This window comes from Leucopleurus acutus (genome assembly GCF_964270905.1).
Source record: "Leucopleurus acutus genome assembly, chromosome: 10".
Lineage (NCBI taxonomy): Eukaryota > Metazoa > Chordata > Mammalia > Artiodactyla > Delphinidae > Leucopleurus > Leucopleurus acutus.
In genome coordinates this window covers 15,920,320-15,933,889 of record NC_139153.1, presented here as the reverse complement: position 1 = coordinate 15,933,889, position 13,570 = coordinate 15,920,320, and the positions used below count along the sequence as shown (strand labels likewise).

Here is a 13,570-nt window from a genome sequence, read left to right as displayed (position 1 = left end):
CTGTGCAGTAAAATAAGTGTTACACAAGGATTCAGACCCAGCTCAGTCATTCTAGATGCTGAACTGTAAAGCCTACACTATTCCATGAACTGGATTTCAAACATGTAGAAAGCACTGAAGAAATATTTGAAGACTTTCCAAATGTCACTTTGCATGATAAAGATATGCCTTATCTTTATCCTCATAATGAAGAAACTCAACATTAAATTCTAACCTTCATGCTGATCTGTATATAATATATAAATTTATTTTTAAAACAAGTTCTTAGTATATATAGAGAAAAGGCTGAAATAGTAACAATTGCAGTGGTTACTGTACTACTTGATATGTGGATTTTTTAATAAAATGATATAATTATATACTTATTCTGCTCTCTATTAATATTAAGTGATTGAAATATTTTTAGGTGGCTTATATATTTTTGTGGCTCTTATATGTTCTAAATAGTTGTCGAGTGTGTATATGAGAGCGCTCTCTGTACTTTCCTGAATTCTTACGTTGACTGTGGTAGTTTTTCAATTGATTGGTGGTATTTTACAGGAATGCTCTCCAGTAATCTACAAATGGTGATTATTTTACTTTCTTCTTTCCTGTGTTTGGGTTATTAGTTTCTTTTTCATTTCCATTCATATCGTTGCATTATATAGACCAATGGAGGCATTTTTATGTTAAAGAGTAAATGTATTTTTTTATGGTCTCTTGGACTGAGAGTCAAGAGTGTTTATTCTAGTTGTTTTCTTACCACTAATGGCTGCACAGTTTTGGAAATACCATTTCATCTCTTGTATTATTCTTCCGGCAATCTTACAAGTACTTTGTGCCCTTGCACAACTATCATGATCTTGCTATGTGGCAGATTCTTTGAAAGGCACTATCTAAATCATCTCTTTCCATATATCACTTTACATAGTGCTTAGTATACAGTAGATATTTAAAAATATGTAATTTATCAGTTTCTTGAGTCTACACATGTGGATACTTATTTGGTGCCACGTATTAAACCAGAAACTATAGAAGACTCATGTAGATTATTGTTCAAATTATCACACCAGAGGGAGATTAAAAAATACTTAAGGGTTCAATGAAAATATAATAATGGGGGAAAGTTCATCATTTTAAATAGATGTGGTAAAGCTGGAGTGATTTTCCAGTATGGCATAGTGATTAAGAACATGGGCTCTGGGGCTTCCCTGGTGGCGCAGTGGTTGAGAGTCTGCCTGCCGATGCAGGGGACACGGGTTCGTACCCCGGTCCGGGAAGATCCCACATGCCGCGGAGCGGCTGGGCCTGTGAGCCATGGCCGCTGAGCCTGCGTGTCCGGAGCCTGTGCTCCGCAACGGGAGAGGCCACAACAGTGAGAGGCCTGCGTACCGCAAAAAAAAAAAAAAAAAAAAAAAAAAAAAGAACATGGGCTCTGGAGTTAAAAGGCTGTAGTTTGGATTCAAATCCCAGTTTGCCAGTTAGTGGCTCTAGGTCTAGGCAAGGTGTTTATTGTTGCTAGACCTTAATTTTCTCATGTATAATACATCATAATAATTACACCTACCTCAGAGAATTAAGTAAGTTGATAGCTCTGAATAATTAAGATAATATCTTGCAGACCACAAGCATACATAGAAGCAAAAATAAGAGACAACATAACTTGAATGGTTAAGGCTGTGAAATTTGAGTCGTTGATATGCCTGTTTATTTCTTTAGTAAATGACACCTATGAGATTGGAGAAATAAATGATATCAACATTACAACTCCATCAAAGCCCAGCTGGCGTCTCTCAAACCTCAATGCAACTACCAAGTACAAATTCTACTTGAGGGCTTGCACTTCAAAGGGCTGTGGAAAACCCATCACTGAGGAAAGCTCCACGTTAGGAGAAGGGAGTAAGTACAGGAGGTTTATGCGTGCTATGTTTTAAACTGCTCTGAAAGGGCTGCATCATGCTCTGTCACTGTAAATTAGAAATGATTGTGATCTCAGTCTGTCTGACCTTCTGTTTTCCACTGACGTAGAGAATTTATCTTGTTTCTAAAGTTCACATTGCCTCAATGTATGAACTTCTACACATCAGTAATCAAACTATAGCCTTAGTGTATAGAAGGTCAGGAACTATAATTTTGCTTAATTAAAATAGGGGGATATAAGGTCAAAAAGTTACTCGTAAGATTAGTAGAGGGATATTTTTTCTTGTGGAAATGTTTCCACACGGGAAAATATTTGCCTCTTGCACTGGTAGACATTTTGCAACGCTGATCAGCAACGCTGATCTAAGACATTTCACCTCCATGTCATGACTCATATAGACATTGATTCATTTATCAATTTTAGTTTACTCTCTACTAGTTGATGCCAAGTAACTAGCTTGAAAATGGCTCATAAATCTCTGGTTTCACTTGTACAATTCTCCTAATGCAATTGCACTTTATTTTTTCCCCCCAACTCAGGCCATTTCCCTTCCCAAATTATTTCTCCAATTATGATTTTAGCGGTATTTTTACTAAGCTTTCTATGTTATCAACAGGGCATCAGGAGAGAAAATAAGAAGGTAGACCAAGAAAGGGAAATGGATTGGAGGAATGGATATACACACTAATAAGTTTAAAAAGAGGGCCTTGTGTAGAGTTCAAGTCCATCAGATTTAGAGGGATATCTGAGGCAGGCAAAAGGAAATGGGAGATGGTAGGAAGGGAAATGGTAGGAAGGGAAATACAGATAAGTCATTTATGTGTCATTTATGTGTTCTGGATGCTTTCCCAATTTTTAGACTATGGAAAAAGAAAATAATGAAGAAAATTGAATTGTCTATCATTTATAAAAGATACATATGGAAATGTATTGAAGTTTGTGAATCAGTGTAAAATCAATGGGTTTGTGTGAATGGTTATGCTGTGACCTTTATAGTCAGTTTGTTTCTTCCTCTCATTTTGTTCCTACTGTAGCTAAATAATGAAGAGCTTATGTTTTCCTCAGACTCCCTAAATACTCCAAACTCCCTTTTATGGGGAAAAAAAATATATGTATATATTCAAAATGGTTTCTCCCCCAAAACCCACAAGTTATTCCCAAGGATGGATTAGACACCACGTGAAATGAAGAACTCATTTACTTACTCCTAAGAGGTAGATTTAAAGATGGTGATTGAAAACTTTCTAGTAACTAAAAGGTTCTTCTTTCTCAAGAGTTCAAACGGATATCAAGTGTTCAACACAAAGAAAGTAAGTCAGAATAGTGGTAATGTAAACATGCAACTTTTGTATTTTCTAAGTCAGAATTTAGGGCATGGAGAGGGTGGTTGTTTTTTAGGACCAAGACCGTAGTATGTGTCAGAAATGCTAATCCCATTCCTGCCAATTTGAAGCATGTAAGAAAAGAAATTCACAAAATTGCCGTACAATAGCTAGGCATTCTAGTATCTATGGAAATATTTGGAGAATTTGGGCTTGGTTGTGTTTATGTCTGACAAACTCTTTTCAGAGGGTAGAAAATGCTGTTTATGTTTATAAATGCTGTTTATAAATGACGCTACATCTTTTCTGCAAATTAAAGATATAATTAATGTGCTTGAGTGTTTTACAGCAGATTTCTTCACTCATGTATTGTAATTTGAAAATGTTTCTTACTAGTACGTTTGTGCTCTTTTTCAGGATCCTGCATTTTCAGCTACTGTCCCCTTCCCTAGTTGACACTGATTTTTCTTCTATAGGCCTATCTTGCCATATTTACAGGAAAGAAACTGTAATCTCCTTCTGCCACTCAATTTCAGCATGATCTTTGAGAAAAAGAGAGAAGAAATAATATACATATATATATACTTCTATTGAGGAAATCCATCTTGCTATCACTAAATTCTCTAAAAGTGATAACTTCTGTGCAAACTGGAATTATTTCTGTGTATCTTTGTTCTCTTTGCATAGATGGCACATTTTAAGGTCATCTGGCATTAAATCAGAGAATGGGATTTGATACACAAGCATTTTTTCCCCCCATCATTTTCTGGTTGTCACTCTGAGTTTCAGGTGGCTCACATTCCATAATCTAACTGGGGGAAAAATGGAGTTAATCAGAAATATTCTTTTTTGTGTCATTACTGGTTTGAATAAAACCCTTGCTTTGCTCTATTTTTCAAAAGCTTGCGCTACTTAATATAACACTAAATTTCTGTTTTTCAAGGGCAAAATTAATTGTGTTTCGTTTCTATGATGCTCAATCTTGAAGGCTTTCTTCAGCTAATATAACTGGTCCTGTTTTTCCCATGGTGCCATTTTTTAACGCTCCTTGTGTTATCAGTAACTATTTAATCAATTTTTACTCTGTGGTGAAAAGCTGTAACTAAATTTTAACGTGTGACACATTCTTACTTAAAACAGTGTAATGACTCCTAATATTCTCAACATGGAATATATTTCATTTTCAAATAACTTGTTAACATTTCTTGGTTTACATTTATTTAATTGAGTTAATTCTTAGCAAAAGTATGGATCAAAAGGAAAAATATCTTAGGTATTTTGTTATAGTATTAGACATTAAATGTATATTTTAATGACACTTGAGTCATATTTTTATCTGCTACTGATATTCTACAATTAATATATTGACATATTCACGTTTCTCTTGAAACGTGTACATTTCTCACTTTGAAAATCTCAATGCATTTCATTTAAATGTACCTGTAAACCTGCACTTTTATGTAGCTTAAGTTCCTACAATTTTCAAATATTTAATATATGAGCATACTGTGATGCTATTCCACCAATATTTATGAAGACAACCAAAGCAAAAAGAAGTAATAATACAGAGTTAAGACTTTAATGCCATATGCTTTCACTTATAAGCCAAAATTGCCATATTCCGTCCCTGCTAGGTTTGTGAAAGTCCAAATTGCAACGGATGACATTGTATAGTTTTTTGAAGTCCGTGTTTGGTTTTAAACCATTCATATGACCAGGCGGATTTATAGTATCACTTCATTAATAAGTAAGTGCATCGTCTTAAAAGGACATGAATTCAGTTCATTTCATTTACTCCATATCAGCATATTAAAAAAGAAAATCTTGAAACGTTGCTTTTCTTGATCTTCTGATAATTCAGAAACTGAGGAAGAAAATGCTACAAAGGGCTCTCTTATTCATCTCAAATAACAATACTTTTTTACTTTTCATGTCCTACTTTTCAGTGATGACAATTCGTATGATTTAACTGTGTACGTTTCTTAGGTAAACGTGTCGGGAAGATATCAGAAGGAGTAAATCTTACTCAAAAGATTCACCCAGTAGAGACATTTGAGCCGGGAGCTGAACATATAGTTCGCCTATTGACTAAGAATTGGGTTGATAACAATAGCATTTTTGAAGATGTAATTGAGACAAGAGGGAGAGGTGAGAAATGAGACTCTGTTTGGAGCCATCTTAGACAATACATCTGTGTTCTGTAGATTATTTAATGTTACATACTTCCTATATTAAAGATAAAAATACGAAGTATGTTAGCTATAACAACAGTAGTTTCCATTTGTTTTGGCATAGCATTTTAAAATTGTCAAAACAAAAAATGTTTCATCAAGGTCCGAGTTATCCCTTATTGTTTTTACCAGAGTAGTTGCCTAAAAATGTCTGCTGCTAATTAACGTGTGTTAATAACAGAAACCCAAAAGTAAACCACAACCAAAACCCCAGCGTCTCCATAGCAACCTGCATGTAACCGAGGCAGCTTGTGCTTTTGCTTGCTTGCTGTTGCTGCTGTATTTAACTGCATCTGTCCCTACTGTCTTTCTTTGGTTTTCATCCACAGAATCAAACGCAATTTGACAGGGCCCTTTCTAAAAAATGATTAAATGATTTATCAGTATTCTCCCAATGAAATGTCCTTCGAATCACATTCCCTCTAGGGTCGTTCCAAGGAAAAAATAAAATTGATGCTATTTTGTACGTTTAAAAATGGTGTTTAATTTTCCCCAGAAGGACATAATTCCAAAGACCGTTTCTAGCGCTCAACGTGTGACTTCTCTTTGTACAACAGAATATGCTGGTTTATATGATGACATCTCCACGCAAGGCTGGTTTATTGGATTGATGTGTGCGATTGCTCTTCTCACCCTAATGTTGTTGACTGTTTGCTTTGTGAAGAGGAACAAAGGTGGAAAGTACTCAGGTAAAGTTGTTTCTTAATATGACTTTGAATTTTATTAAATTGTCTTTAATTTCTCGGGGGCTGTCTTCAGAGACATCTTTAATTTTTTTAATTACACATTTAAGTCAAATTGATATTAGAACATTAGGTGTACAGTATACTGAGAGGGGGAAAAATTCCTATATTAACTAACCGAAGGGAATACGTGGGGTCTAGAATATTCTCTCTGGTTGGTTGCTTTCTTGTTTCTAGTATATAAAATAGGCTCTAGGGAGACGTATAATACTTCCAAGCTTCTATTTTCTATCTGTAAAGTATCACAGATGTTGGTAAGACCTGTTACTAAGTCACACACATATATTTTAATGTCTAAAGAAGGACCCATTTATAGTACGCCTCTCTACACATTCATGACCCAGAGATGTTTTGCATTAGTCCATTCTAATAGTACTGGCTCTGCTAGTCAACTGTGTTAAACTTAACCAGTGCTGGGAACGCACTTCTTATTACCATGACATATATCGGATACACTGCCTCTTGAATTAATTAATTATTAATATCTGGCTTGGCTTTAATTTCATTCAATTTCCAAATTTCGTTTGTCTTTTTCAGATATACATGTTCTGTTGTTACTATTATTATTTTTGCTTAGCATTCATGATGCTTTTACATAGGGGAAAGATTTAGATCCCAGTGCTATTCGTTTGTTGATCAGTGTGAAATTTTTTACTGGCTTACGATTCATCCAGCAAAATATTTTGGGGAGCCCATGATGTATACTGCACAATCAAACAAGAGAATAATTTCTAAATTGTCAAGTTACACAGAATTTATGCCACTATACCTGTTTTTTCTTGTTTAGACTGAATTTGTTAGGAATTAGATTTTTAATGAGTCATGAACGCTCTAGGTAATTAACTGGAAACTTTAAAGAGAGAGAGCATTTCCTTTTGAGTGTCCCAACGAATTGTCATGTGTGAAATGTTGCCCTATCCCAATTCTGAAGAAGCTTCTTCAAATCGTGCCCAGAAAAGAAAAACAAGTCAGCATTTCATTTTCAGGACAACTAAGAGAAACTCTCAGGTCTCGGCAAGTAGTAGTAAAAGGTGCCACGAAGAAGGGTTTTAGTTTGAGTTTTCCTGGTAAAGTGAAGCAAGAGCCTCCTGGGCCTGTCTCCCACGATGCAGAATAAATCTAATTTATTCTGTGTCATTATAGACTTGAATATTCTGCTTACTGAGGCAGTTTGGAGTAAGAGAGAGAGAACCACCAAATGATTGACTTTTTCTTAATTCCCCTTAGTTTGTACACCACAACAAACCTGACTTTCACTGTCAACAGCACTGTTCAATATGTCTTTAAAAATTACCTGTATTACTCCCCTCCCCCTTTTTTTCAGTAAAAGAAAAGGAAGATCTGCATCCAGACCCAGAAGTTCAGTCAGTGAAAGACGAAACCTTTGGTGAATACAGGTAAACATTACGTTCCATTGAAAAATGTAGCAGAGCACATATTCATCATCAGCTTACACAAATAGAAAAAAGTGTTTGTTCTTAACGATTACAGGACTATATTTTAATACTCCTATAAAGAATAGTTTAAAAAGAAAACAAAGGGCCTTAAGTGGCCCAATCAAATTTCTCTGTGCTGAGGTGGGGATGTAACCGCTATCTAGGTAGCGTGTGTGCTAGGACACTTTTCTTGAAAGGTGTTCTGCAGAGGACACTACTGTTATTTAGATTGAGTAGCTATAGATGGAGTAGCCAAAACAGCTTGTAGTCTCTCCTCACCGTGGCCATTGTGAACCCAGGTTGTATGGAGTTTACACCCATAAACATGTATCCTGTGCACCTACGGTGTGTACCTAAAAGGTGATTGAGTCACAGAGCATGTCCTCAAGATGAACCTAGTCTTCAGAGGAAAAAAGTATCAATGCAAATAAATAACTGTAATTAATGAAAGAGAATAAGAGCGGAAAAGGGAGCAACCATTTCTGCCTAAGGGAAGTTGTGGGAAGGGTCCATTCCAAAGGAGGAAAGGATGTAAAGGACTGCGTTACTCTTAACTACCAGAGCAAACTTATGAAGGTATAAAAGTGTGTCACACGTAGGAGAAATTGCAAGAAATCTGAAATGAGGTAGGTACCTCTTCTTTGCTTACCTGTTCTTTTCTAGGATGCCACTGTTTTCAGTCAGGTCCTCTGTATACTGCAGCCAAAGGAGCTGTAACAGGCTCCAGGCGTATATGGCCGTTTGGCACACAAGACCAGCATCCATATCAAATAATGGACTTGCTTGGCTCTGCGTGGCCTCACCCTGGATCATTACTAGAATCAGGGATGTGCAGTATTCTGATTAGCAATCCTGCATTAACTGATGTACATCTGAGCCTCATTCTAGGCTCTACTTTGCACTATACTTCTTCTTCTTCCTTCCATCTGAGGTAGTTTCCACAGAGAAGGAGCATTAAAGGCTGAAAGGAGAGAGAGAAAAAGAAAACTTGGAATTATACAAATTTAGGAAATTGTGACTCAAATCCCACAAGGCAGGGATCACTGAGAGCCTATGGCAACTGTTGAAAATACTTTTGAAAGATAGATATTACTGGTTCGATTTTATGAGGAAAAAACGAAGGCATGCCTTATTTAAAACCCATTCCCTCATATTTTGCTGCTGCCGTAAAAAGACGGGTACAGTCATCCCCTGCAAGCTTTCACCTGGCATCCTGTTAGTTAATACAGTTTCCATCATCTTTCCCCAAAACTACATGTTTACCTGGAAAATTATGCAAGGAGACAGTTACATAACGTGAATTCTCGTCTTTCCAGCTTCTGGTAAGAGTTGCTTCGCTATTTGTGGCCTGGTCCTTAAGGTAATGCCACATTTTGTCTTTTTGTTTTCTTCGTATTTGCTTTTATAACTGTAGCAGCCCAGTTCGGGAGCCAATTACTATATGAGTCAGGACAGTCTGGGTCACGCTGCTGTTGAAAACAACGCCCATATATTTTTCTTTCTCAAGTTGCGTGTGCAACACAGATGGCTCGAGCCGTCTTGGTCACTTGGGAGCACCGGCTGGTGAGCGAGCACCGAGGGGTCAGCACAGCAGAGGAAATGGAACATGGCAAACGGAGTACTGGCTGGAAAGTGACATATGGCACCTCTGCTCACTTTGGCCAAAGCAAGTGCCATGGCAATGCCTAACTCAGAGGGCAGTGAAGTATCATCCTGCCACGCTTCCAGCAGGCTGAGATATGCACCTATTGGATGACCAGCACCAGGGACTACCACATTCAAGTGCTAATAGCACAGCAATTATATTTTTCTCCCAAATTTTCCTTTTTTAGAATTTTATAAAATCTTCTAGTTTGGTGTACAGCTTTCTAGTGTGATGGAAGTTGATATGAAAAAAAAACCCATCATCTAGAAATTAAGAAAACTATATCATTTTATAGACCTTGTACTAACTCAGACTTGCTTTTGTTGAATAGAATGCAAAGCATAAATGAATGTAGGATACTTGTAGTATTTCTGTTCTAAAAATGCCAGTTTTTTTGTTTTTTTTTTTTTCTCATTTAACAAACCTGAGTTTAGAAACTAAAGAAAGTTCTTTGGTTACAAGAAACAGAATTTGATTGATTAACCTAAACAAGAGAGACATTTCTGGAGGGATTTGGAGGAACATGCAGGATCAAAGGTAAAGAAAGAAGACCGAGACTTGAGTTCGAGACTAGGGTTCCAGAAGTTCATGAAAGGGAAGGAAATAACATTTGTTCTCTATGTAATCAACAGATTGGATATCTGCATGTCTCAGTTTTAAAGGGAAGCAGGAGGGTCGTGAGTTTCTCAGTTACTCAGAACGACACAAATTTGGTAATGACGATTTAAACATTTCTTTGTGAAAGGGGTCATTCAGGATTTACCTGTCTCGTCTTCAGTGCTAATATGAATATCCAGAAAAGTTAAAAACCTCTTAGCACTTGTGCATGAGTCTTGCTTTACGTGAATACCTCACATTAGATTTTGTCGAATTCTTCTTTTTTATTTTCTAGTGACAGCGATGAAAAACCTCTCAAAGGAAGCCTTCGCTCCCTTAACAGGGATATGCAGGCCACAGAAAGTGCCGACAGCTTAGTCGATTATGGAGAAGGTGACCACGGTCTATTCAGTGAGGATGGGTCATTTATTGGCGCCTATGCTGGATCTAAGGAGAAAGGATCGGTGGAAAGCAATGGAAGTTCTACAGCACCATTTCCACTCCGAGCGTAAACGCAGAGCATAGAAACCCATCAGCGGTGCACACCAACATTCCGTATGTATCTGCTTCAAGGGAGCAAGAACTTTTCCTCTAGGAAGAGAAACATTGTGGCAAAAGACTTTATCCCGAATTCGAACTTCCTGCAGTTGTGTTGAGAACAATAGCACTGCCTTGAAAAAGTAAAATACCTAGCACTACACGCCTGTGTTTTTTTTTTTTCAGGTGCTCAGAATGTAGAACACAAAACAAATCCTGTATTTAGATTCACCTCACCTGAATCCAAAGTATCCATCCAGTGAACTCCATATTTGCCTGGTTTTACTCTTCACTGTGTTTGCAGAGATGTTGCTACCTTGTGGGTTTTCTGTGTACGCACATGTGTATTCCGTCTCGGAGAACTGTCTTAGTGACTTCGCTTCCTGACAGGTTAAAAGATGGTAAGCAAACTGGTTATTTAAAATGTAAAGAGAATGAATGTCTTACTTAAACAGTTCGTGGAATATATACAGTCTAAATTTATTATTTAAAATTTGAGTAGTAGAAGTCTTAGGTGAACGATCAACTAGTATTTATTGAGCGCCTAACTCTTTGCCCAGAGACGGTCATGCTTAAACAGAATTCTACCTTTTTCAGTTTCAACGTGAATTTGTAATTTCTGTCACTCATCACATCTACAAAAAACATCTTTGTTTTTTGTGTTTTTGTTTTGGACTCAATTCAGCTGCAAAAGAAGCAGTGGTCAGGTTATCTTATGAAAGAACAGGCAGGAGGTGTCCGTGATGCTGTGGTCTAATAATTGGTATCTATTTAATAGCTCCATCTCTAAACTGACTGCCTGTACCTTTTCTCTATGTTTGTATAATGTTATGTTCCATATATTTCATGAATGCATTGTAAATATGATGTTAATATTTACACAATTTAAAATAGAGATTGTTTTATTTTGGAGTGAGAAAAAGAACATTAACAGGCATGTCTGTGCAGCTGGAGGATATAGTAATGCACCATGTTTCATCATTCCAAAGCTCCAACCAATCACATGAGGTTCCCAAACTGGAGACTTTGTACAAAGCATTTGGATTTTGTTCTTATGTGCTTTTTCCCACCGTCTCAAAATAAAATATCATCATATAAATATTGAGGGGAATGACTCCATATTTTTCAAAGTAAATTTTTGTTGTTGAGTGTGCTCCTACCCCAGCCCCCCAAAAGGAAAACTGTTTACAGTAGAACTTCCTATACATAGGTTTTGCCTGTATCACACTTTAAACATCTTTGGGGGGGCGGGGATAGTTTTCTATGTTCGCCTTCTGTCCAAGCCAGTACAAAGTCAGGGAATTTATTTCCTGGCACGTGAGCTACTAGTCCTTCTAAAATTATACATGGAAACGGTTTAGAAATACTATGAAGGACGGTGCATGCATGTCTGTCAGTAAAATTCAGTGTGGAGCTTCTCATTTTATGGAAAACATTTTTAACCTTACCTCAACATTCTTAAGTGTATTTCTTAATTATGTTTAAGTGAAATGGACTCACAGATTTTATTTTTTGAACTGTACCCATCGGTGTATATTGTTAAACCCTTGACTTTGATGTATGTAGCCCGCTCTTTCTTGTGCACTAAAATGAGGGACTGTGTATAATGGTCAACGCAATAATCCACGTGGAATATCTAATGATCGTTTTAAACCTTGTCTGTCCTCCAAAAGGGATAGGCGGCAAAAGAAGGTCTTATTTAAAACAATTCTTTGTGGGCTCAGGACTTGACCACACCCCTGAAGTAAGAATTCCCAAAGGGGGAAGGCACTACTGTGGGGCCTCACCCTCACTCTGAGGGTGCACGCACCCACCCATCCAGCCCCTTGAGCTTCATCCCCATCTAATTTTAAGGCACAACTTTTCTCAAGGAAGAATCATCATGTTTTGACTTAGCTGGGAGGAATTTCGGGTACTCAGCTATCGATGAGGCCAAGGTTAGGACTTCTGAGTTTAGTCCCACTAGTATTCCACTTGCTCTTCTTTGTCATCAAGGTTTTAACGGAATCCTGCAGGATGGACATAATCTCAGAAGTGCATTAGGATTAGATTTATTATCAATTTAATTACCTTTAAGTTAGAAGGAAACACAAATCATGAAATGTTTGCTTTTGCTAGATCGTAGAGTTCTCCGTTAACTCCGTGAGTAAGAAGGATGTTCCTGCTCATATTTTCTGAACGGCCAAAACTTAGGGACTTGAAAAATGAGATTGCTTTCACACTGCCTTTTGCTATCACTCTCTATTACCTTTTCTCAATAGCATGTGGTTTCTACCGGGAAGCTTCACAGAAGGAATAGGTCCATGACTAACTTTCTCTAGTCTCCTGGCAATAGGATTTCAATGTAATAGGTTGTATATAATCTCAAGGCCTGTTGGTGGGGATCAGTTCCTAGACAGCTGTCCAAGGGCTGGGAAAATCCAAGTTCTCTTCCTGGTTCCAGCACTGATTTTGTACATAAACCGTAGGCAAGTTGCTTGACCCGTTGGCTTCAAACTGTCTCTCTAAAGTGCTAATGATTCTCTCAGTTACCTTCTCTCCATCACAGGGTGTTCTTTTTTATGAAGAAAAATGTGAACATGATAAAAGCTAAGATGCCTTCTAACTTCATAAACCTATAATCTAATGATATGTCGAAAATCACCCCCCACATACCAACTCAACTTTTTTCCTGTGAACACATAAATATATTTTTATAGAAAACCAAATCTGCAGGAACGCACTCTGTTCCATGAGCAGTATGATTTGCACATGCCATCAAAAATTATTAATCCGAAGATAATTAAGCAGGGTCTTTGCTATACAAAAGGGTTTTTCACGAATTTTGCAGGTGTATTTATAAGAAAATGTGAATTTGGGGGATTTGTTCTGTTGGTGTAAAGGCATCTGATATTTTAGATGTATCCATGTTTATAAAAGTGTAAAGCACAATGAAATTATGCTGGAATTCTCAAATAATATTTTTCCTACTTTATATTCATGGAAGAGATGAGCTCAAGAGAGAACAAAAATGAAAACTGTTGGTGTGATTTTCTAAGCGTTTAAAGCATAATTGCCAATTGAAACCCTAAAAATGTTTACATGTCATTAAGATATGATTCTTGTAACAATTTTACATTGATTATAAAGGGATTGGGTTTGTAATCTGTGGTCGTATCT

General features: G+C 37.0%; 1 protein-coding gene across 3 annotated transcripts in view; it reads left to right on the top strand.

Moving 5' to 3' along the window:
* Nucleotides 1-10,386, top strand: part of CHL1 (cell adhesion molecule L1 like) — a gene marked incomplete at both ends in the record, with an annotated part of 81,402 nt that extends 71,016 nt beyond the window's left edge. For 2 of the 3 annotated variants that reach the window (XM_082847479.1, XM_082847478.1), the window contains 5 exons: nucleotides 1,699-1,878; nucleotides 5,209-5,370; nucleotides 6,011-6,142; nucleotides 7,521-7,593; nucleotides 10,170-10,386. In XM_082847479.1, the coding sequence (XP_082703605.1) occupies nucleotides 1,699-1,878; nucleotides 5,209-5,370; nucleotides 6,011-6,142; nucleotides 7,521-7,593; nucleotides 10,170-10,386 (764 nt within the window). The remainder of the gene's footprint in view (nucleotides 1-1,698; nucleotides 1,879-5,208; nucleotides 5,371-6,010; nucleotides 6,143-7,520; nucleotides 7,594-10,169) is intronic. The other variant, XM_082847480.1, reaches the window with a different exon arrangement.
* Between the last annotated feature and the right edge of the window lie 3,184 nt (nucleotides 10,387-13,570).